The sequence below is a fragment of the Hippopotamus amphibius genome, chromosome 2, assembly GCF_030028045.1.
Source record: "Hippopotamus amphibius kiboko isolate mHipAmp2 chromosome 2, mHipAmp2.hap2, whole genome shotgun sequence".
NCBI classification, from domain to species: domain Eukaryota; kingdom Metazoa; phylum Chordata; class Mammalia; order Artiodactyla; family Hippopotamidae; genus Hippopotamus; species Hippopotamus amphibius.
The window spans coordinates 209,420,860-209,429,169 of record NC_080187.1 but is presented as its reverse complement, the minus strand read 5'-3'; the positions used below and the strand labels follow the sequence as shown (position 1 = coordinate 209,429,169).

The following is an 8,310-nucleotide window of genomic DNA, read 5'->3' as shown; positions in this document are numbered from 1 at the left end:
GAAGGAAGGTGGCTGGGTTCCAAAGAAGAGCTTCACTGTTATGGTAACGGTGGGCACAGGGTCCTCCTGGATGCTTTGGAATGCCTCAGGGGTGGGGGGTGGACAGAGTAGAGGTGAAGGGGGGGATCCGCATTTATTCCAATGTCAGGAGAAGCACTGTGGCCTTTACATTCCAAGCCCCAGGGTGCAGGAGAGCAGGGGGTTATCCCAGAATGAAAGCTGGAGGGACATCTAACTCGGCCAAGGGAGACCTGAGTAATGGCACGTGTCCCTGAGTCACCTTAGGTACCCCGCTGAGCTTTCTGAAGCTCCCTCCTCTGAGATATGGGAATACAAGTTTTCCTAAACAGACTCTGAAATTGGTGGTGGTGGTGGTGGTGTGGAGGGAGGCACTGCGCTGGTGAGGTCGTTCGCTGGAGCGTTTCTCTGGAATTTTCTCCTACGGCAGAGGCGGGGTGGGGGCAGAAGGAGAGATAGGGAGAGGCCTCGAGGCCGCAGCCTGCTGCCTGCCCAGGTGGCAGAGGGGCCGAGACTGGCCCGCAGCCAGGGCCCAGCGGAGTCCCGGCGCCCCTCCCCGCCGCTCGAGCCCTCCCACTTCCTCTGAAGGAGCCGCGGCTGTCAGGGAGCCGGGCGCCGCGCGCAGTGCAGGCTCGGGGCGCCGCGCAGAGGAGGCTGCCGCTCTGGCTCGCCGCCCCCCGCCGCCGCTCCGCACCGGGCCCCGCCGCCGCGCCGCGGGCCATGGACCTGCCCAGGGGCCTCCTGGTGGCCTGGACCCTCAGCCTGTGGCCAGGTACGGGACCCCCTCCTCCCCCCCTGCCTCCGGGAGCCCCTCCCTGACCCGCCGAGGCCTGGGATACGGCTGCCAGGAGCCGGACGCGGTGCGCTCCCGGGGTCCGACCTCGGCGGCTCTTAGGGACGTGGGTCCCCCGGGAACTGGCTGCAGGCGAGCGGCTCAGCCAAGTTCTGCACTAGAGGGAGGCGCGCGGAGGCGGCCTGGAGCCGGGGCTCTGGTGTGTTTGGGAAAAGTTGAAGAGATTGGAGTTGAAAAGCGCCAAGGGCTGGTGGCTCCGCCGGGCGCCCTGCTTACCTCCAAGCTCCGCGCCGAGCTTCCCGCGCCGCCGCGGGGGCACTCGGGGTCCTGGGAGCGCCGAGGGCGCGCGGCCTGGGCGAGGGAAGGGGTCGGGGCGCGCGGAGGGAGCATCCCTAAGAGTGGAGAGCCGAGTGCGGCGGACCCGGGGAGGGAGGGTGGGTGGGTGGGTGCGTGCGTGCTGGGGGCCCGGGGAGGAGGGCTGCTCGGGGAGACCCAGGAGCCGAAAGCTGCCCAGAGTCCCTCGGGCCGGGACGGAGCGAAGCCTTGGGGCGGTCGGCGCCCAGGCTGTGGCGAGCCGTCGAGGGCCGAGCCGAAGGAGGCGGGGGGAAGCTCGGCAGTCCGGGGCCCCCGAAAACGTTACCTGACCCTCGAGGTAGGGACGGGGCATCGCCCCCCACCCCTTCATCCCGCGCTCAGCATTGTGCGCTCATGCAATAATGCGGGGAACGCAGCCGTCGTGGAGACGTGCTGCGCTGCCTAATGCACTCCAGGTGTCGGGGCGCGGCGGGGACCCCGGGCCGGCGGGGCGCGCGGCCCAGAGCGAGAGGCCAGCCCTGGGCTTTCCGCACCGGGGCACCCGGCCCAGGAGTCCCCACACCCCGCCTCCAGGCGCGACCCGCCACCTGGGGACAGCGTCCAGAGGCCGTGCCCTACGGATCGGGAAAGCTTGCAGGAACCCTCCTTGGCGTGGCCGAGTGTTCTGGCGGGGATCAGCACCTCGCGGACTGGCAGCCAGGCCTAGCCTCCTCTTCTGTGTGGGCTCCAGGTCCGGGCTGGGGCCAGTAGTAGGAGTCAGATGCGGTGGCACTGGGAGAGGCGCCCTCAAAGAGCACAGGTGGAGATCCGCCAGCCCAAGCAAGCTCACCCAGTCCCGGGGTGCCGCGGGAAACAAGTGCACTCCGCCTCGGTCTGTAGTGGAGCTTCTGGGAGGGCCTGTAGTTGAAAGGGCCTTTGCTGGTGGGGTTCAGATCCTAGAGTCACAGCTGAAAACAAACACTGATGCTCTAAGTTGGAGCAGAGGGACGTGTTGGGGACAGCAGGGGCGGAGTTGTGACCAGGCCAGCGTATATCTAGAAACCAGCTGCCAGAGGAAGTGGTGAAGCCCTCTCTAGGTCATTTAAGCAAGAGGGGAACTCTAGGATCTGTCTTCAGATCACTAGGAGAACCAGCCACAGGAAAAGGAAATGCACTCCTGTGTGACCCCAGATATGTGGCCCCACTAGAACTTGAGTTGAAGTGGCTGCTTTTGGGGCTAGAGACAGTCCTGACCTCAGGAAGTGAGGGGCAACATCTCTGACATCAGACCTGGCTTCCTGTTCCGGCTCTGCTGCCCACTAGCTGTACCACCTTAGGAAGGCTATGCAATCTCTCCAACAGGTATCCTCCTCTGAGTGGAGATAGATATTCCGAGACCATAAAGTTGTCGGCATGATTAAGTGAGGCTGGCCCTGTAAGAAACGTTCTTAATACAGGGCTTGGTGCGCAGTAGGGCTGAATCCGTGGTTGATAATGATAAAGCAGGGATGGAGGGGGTGAGGGAGCGGAGTGAAGGACAGGGAAAGGATTGGTGACTCAGAACTCCCTTTCTCTGGAGAAAACCACTCTTGAGGTATGTCTGGTCAGTCTGGGTTCTTGAAATCTGGGATTCATTAAACATATCAATCCATGTTGGAACGACATCTGCTTGCAAGGAGCTGGGGGTGGGGCCCAAGCATGTACGCAGTCGGGGCCCTGCCTGTAGCTGGGAAGAAGGTGAGACCAGAGAAAGCTAAGTAGAAGCACCAGGGAGTGAATGGCACAGAGAAGCTGAGGGCTGCCGTTCAAACAGTTCAGTTCTGCTTGAATAAGCAAGGGAGGCTCCCTGAAGGAGGAGATAGCATTTGGACTGGGCATTGAAAGAATGTGTAGAGTTTGGATAGACCTTAAAGAAGGACTATTTGTACAGTAGAGCAGGGGTCCCCAACCCCCAGGGACCTGTTAGGAACTGGACTGCACAGCAGAAGGTGAGTGGTGAGCGAGTGAGCAAAGCTTCATCTGCCGCTCCCCATGGCTCACATTACCCCCTGAACCATCCCTCCCCACCCCCCACCCTACCCCATCCATCCCCCTGTCCGTGGAAAAACTGTCTTGCATGAAACCCGTCCCTAGTGCCAGAAAGGTTGGGGACTGCTGCATTAGAGTGTTATTTCCTGGAACTACAGTAGTTACAGAACAGAAAAGGTGACTATTTGAAAACCACAAAGATGACTCTGGTCAGGAGGGACTCAGGATTAGAAGGGTCACAGAAGTCCTTGGGTCCATTCCTCCATCTCCAGAGCAGGAGTGATTGTTGATCTCTCAACTGTACATCACATGAATTCAATGTGAGGATTACCAGAAAGCTTGCCTACTGGTGTTGGCACAGTTTGGCTGGACAGGGGACTTCTCACAGGCCAAGGTGTGGGGGAAGTCCTCATTAAGGCCATTATGAGTTCAGAGCCTTGATCTTTCCAGAGCTTCTGCTGAAGCCTGGGCAGGGTAATGAGGTGGGCAAAACTATCAAGAGAGCCAGAAAAAAAAAAAAGTAGGCAAGTCCAAAGAATTTTACAGCTGATATTCAGAGAGAGCAGACCCATTGATCAGAACTTTCCTATCGTAATACATCTGATGGTCATGAAAAAGAATATATATATGTAGAACTGAATCACTGCTGTACAGCAGAAATTAAACACAACACTGTAAATCAACTATACTTCAATAAAATTTTAAAAAATAAAATAAAATAAAAGTGAAATCCTCCCAGTTTGGAAGCAGAAAAAAACCAAAACCAAAACAAAACAAAACAAAAAACTCAGTCTTTCCTGAGCCCTTGTTACCTCCGTGAAGACACACAGGGAGATCAGACACAGCATGGAGGTGAAGGCCCTATGGTTTCACTGCTTGGGATGGGTCTGGCCTCTGCTCATTGGGACTCTGTTCCCTTGGCAAGTTACTAACCAGCTCTGTGCCTGAGTTTTCTCATCTGGAAAATGGGGATGATAATAATAGAACTTAAAGAATATCCAAAGATGTATAATGTACATAAAGTGCTTGGAAAGTTCCAAGCACATACTGAGCATTAAGATTTTGTCTTCCTCCTCCATCCTCCTCCTCCTCACTGCTTAAGGTACTGGCTGTTGAGTAAGGGACCTGAGGATGCAGAGATGGAACTTTCAAACTCAAATCCATAAGAGAAGTCTAGAGGGAGTACTGGAGTACTGGAAGCTCAGAGGAAATATGCATGCCAGGGCCTAAGTAAACCTAAACTTTGCTAACCCCTTTCCCCAAAGGCCTGGCCCAAAGTCTCGATCATAATGGGAACTCAGGGGCAGGGTTGCCATTGAGGCTGTCTTGAAGTCAGTATGATCCTGGCATGAGGGTTTTGTGGTGTTGGAGAGGAGAAGAACCATACCACTCGGATGGCCCTTGTGTGTCCTTGTGGGTGGGGGTCTTATTCAGCAGAAGAACCTTGTATAGAAAAGGCACGGTACTGGGCACCACAGGTGCGGGAAGACTAGAAACATCCAAGACTTGCTCTCCAGCTTGAGAAGAGCTGGGAAGGAGATCAAGTCTGTCACTTTGCCTCACCCGTGCCCACCCCACTGGGAGCTTGTCAGCCAAGCCTCTCAGCTACCATCAGCCAAGGAGCTTCTGGACCCTTCCACAGGCAGACCTTGGGGGCCCTAAAGAGGTGAAAGTGGAATATGACCCTCTTTCTTCTTATTCACTGTGCCCCTATCTCTACCATGTAGTGGGGCCCCCCAGAGAAGGGATGCCTATCTCCTCACCATCCTCACTGTTCCCAGCCCACCCACACAGACAGCAACGCACCTTCATCTTGCCCTCTGTGAACCTCTTTCTCTCCCTCCTGTAGTGGCAGCTTCCTCCAGCAGCAGGGAACTTCCCTTCCATCCTCTCCCCTCATTGCTTAGGACAAAACTATGGTCTGAGCTGGCCTGGCGTGGCTCTTGCTATATAGAAGGGAGTTGGAGAGTTCAAAAAGCCCTTTTTTCTCTCCTTAACGCCTGACTTTGGAGATGATTGTCTCACTATAGGCTTCCAGATCTTACTTACATTGATTGCAGTTGCAAAGAGAAAGGATCCATCATAATCCCCCCCCCCCCCCCCCCCAGGCAGTGACAGCCTCTGGCTGATTCAGGGAGGACTAGCTGCAAAATGAGCTTTAAACATGCACTAATACATTTCAAAAACCGTGTCTCTGCTGGCCCTCATAGCTTAATGCCCTACGGCACCACCACCAAACTGTAGGCTACCATCAGGAACTCATAGCCATTTGAAACTATTTTCCCCCAAACAATTATGAGCTCCAAAGTCACTCACGTGCCCTCAGTGTTGAGTGCTTGCTCTAGGGAACTGTGATCCAGGAAGGACGGTCCCCATCCCCCAACGTGTAAATCCTGATTGTACCAATTCTTAATTGAAAGCCCAGAAGGTTACCAGGGAAGGGAGAAGGAGAGGAGACTGGAGTTGGTTATCTTGTAAACCAAAAATAAATAAGCTTCCCAAAAATTCCATGAAGGGTTTTCATACTGTGTTCTTATGACCTTCACAAAATGAATAAAATCCCACCTGGGGGAAAAAGTCATTGTGATCAAACATGCCCCCTTCCCCACCCCCACCCCCACCTCTCTCCCAAACTTCCTCCACCTGCGAGCTTACTGAGCAGGAGTAATGATCATTGTGTGCACAGCCTGGGAGCCCAGCTGTATTCAAACACTTTCTGTTTGGGGACCCTGGGTGAGCCCCCCTGGGCCTCATTTCCTCATCTGTAAAATGGGTAGAATAACAACTTCACAAGCTGATGTGTGCTTCAGATGATCTATACATGGTTCATTCATATCAAGTGTTTGGAACAGCACCTGGCACCCAGTAAGCCCTCAGCAAACAATAGCAGTTCATTGACCACCCTTCCCATCATTCACTTGATTGATACCAGGCACTGTGTCAAGCATTTTCTCATATCTCAGCTAGGTCTCGCTGTGGAAGTCACTATGGCAATCACCAGGTTACATGCGATAAATTAAATGGCTCATCTAGGGTCATGCTGGCTAAGTAAGAGGTGATGTTTGGTGTCTGCCCTTAATCCCTGCATAATGTCTCTTTAGGAGGGCACATAAAGATGAATAAGATGCCCTTGCTGGAAGACACTGTCTTCAGGGAAAATAAGATCTGTACGCAAATGGCCATCCTCACAGGGGCACTGGTCCAAGAGGGGCAGCTCTCTACTTCAGACTCAGCTAGAGAGCGATTTCCCAGTCAAGATGCTAACTTGGTGAGAAGTGGTCCTCACACAGTGCCTTGTAATACAGGAGCCTCTCTCCCGCACTTGCTTCCCTGCTCAGGGCTCAGTGGGGCTCTACCATCTGCCCACAAGTCCCAACATTCTGGGCCACTCTGACTGCCTCTCCAGCCCATCCTCAGGGTCCAGGCTGAGCATTCCTCTCCTCCCTCCCAGGCTCTGCTTTCCCTAATCAAAACCTGCTCTGAGCCCCAGGCCTAATGAGTTAATTCATGCTGAACAGCGCTAATGAGTGATGACAGCGTCATATGTCCTACCCAAAGGGATTTGCATTTTAACTGGGCTGTGCCTTGAGCCAAAGGAACAAGGGGCTAATGATGGAATTTCAGGTACCAGGACCTGAAATAGATGAGACCAAATAGTTGAGGCGAGGGACCTGCCTGGCCTGGTCTAACCCCTTAGCCCACTACTCCATCATGGGTCAGATGGGTTCTACCTGGGTCCTTGTGGGTGATGGGCAGCTTCATCCTGTAACATAGAAGCCAGTCTGTGGCTTGGGTGATGCCACTCTAAAGCCGGCAGAGGTTTTTCCACGTGGCATGTGGGTTAGGCAAGTTGCTATAGCAATGTGCTCCAGGATTCCAAACAGGATGACACAGAGAAGAGGCTCCTGCCTCCATAGCTAGGGCTGACAGCTTTCTTCCCCCAGCAGCATCACCCAGCTGGGCCAGGCTGCAGCAATCCTGACCCTGCAGATTTCCAGGACCTGTTTCTTTGCATCCTGGGCCTCAGGAAGGCCATGGAAAAATCATGAAATGAACAAGTGGTTGCAGCTCCTGACAGTCTGCAGAGAGCACACCCATATATTTGTTCTGTCAGTCAGAATAGGCCAGGTGAGATCAGAGATCCTGTCGAGGCTGGTATGTCCATTAGATTGAGGGGGAAACTGAGGCTTTTCAAAGTTACATGATTTCCTGTGACTTCCCCAAGATCATAGAGGAACTCAGGGACAGATATTCTGGCCAAAAATGAGATTAGCAACCTAATTTGCTACACTCATCAGAGGAACTTAAGGAGCAAGCAGTGCTTTGGCCAAAGGAATGAAGTTCTAATTGCAGATTTTTTACACCTGTGGCAGGCAGGTAGGACAGGATCATTGAAATCACTCTCTGTAGACCACTGGGAGTGTCTGCAGTCTCCACCATCCATCCTCTCTGTCTCACCCATCCCCAGGCCCTCAGACCACTGCTTTCTCCTCCTGCCAGGAAGAAGACCACAAAGCAGTGTCCACCTCCTCTCCTTCTACTGGAATTGCTCTTTTCCTGGAGCTCATAGCCCCTCATATTCAGTGACTGGTGGCAATCATAAAGTCCCATAAACAGTATGTAGACAGAGCTCTTCTCTGAATTTATTCCCACCACTTACCACATATGCAAGACCAGCTACATAATCTGTGGGGCTCAGTGCAAAATTAAAATACAGGGCTCCTTGTTTAAAAACTATTAAGAATTTCAAGATGGCCACAGCAGAACATTAAACCAAGTGGGGGCCCTTCTGAGTGTCAGGCTGAGCAACTGCTCACATAGTTCTCCCCGCGGGCTTGTGATTTGGCAAGGAAGGCACCAGGATCCCTCTCGACACACGAAGAAACTGAGTGGCTTGTCCACTTGTCCGATATGTACTGAGTACCCACTAAACCCCAGGCATCTCCAGGTTCTGGAAATTCCAAATCAGATAAGGCCCAGCCTCTGTGAGGGTGGGAAGGCACAGGTGACACATAGGCTGCAGGGCCCATGCAAAGTGCTGGTGTCCGTAGATGCAGGGGTGCCCATAGAGCAGTTCTGAAGGCACACAGCCAGGGCTGTGGGGTGCTTTTTAAGCCATGGAATTCAGTCGATGCTTCTGTCTCCAGTTACTGCCTCAAGACCGCTTTGAGAACCTT

General features: G+C 53.9%; 1 protein-coding gene across 4 annotated transcripts in view; it reads left to right on the top strand.

Moving 5' to 3' along the window:
- Window positions 1-650: 650 nt before the first annotated feature.
- ITGA11 (integrin subunit alpha 11) overlaps window positions 651-8,310 on the top strand; it is a 127,208-nt gene continuing 119,548 nt past the window's right edge. For all 4 annotated transcript variants that reach the window (XM_057723045.1, XM_057723048.1, XM_057723046.1 and 1 more), the window contains exon 1: window positions 651-790. In XM_057723045.1, the coding sequence (XP_057579028.1) occupies window positions 739-790 (52 nt within the window). In that variant the 5' untranslated portion in view covers window positions 651-738. The remainder of the gene's footprint in view (window positions 791-8,310) is intronic.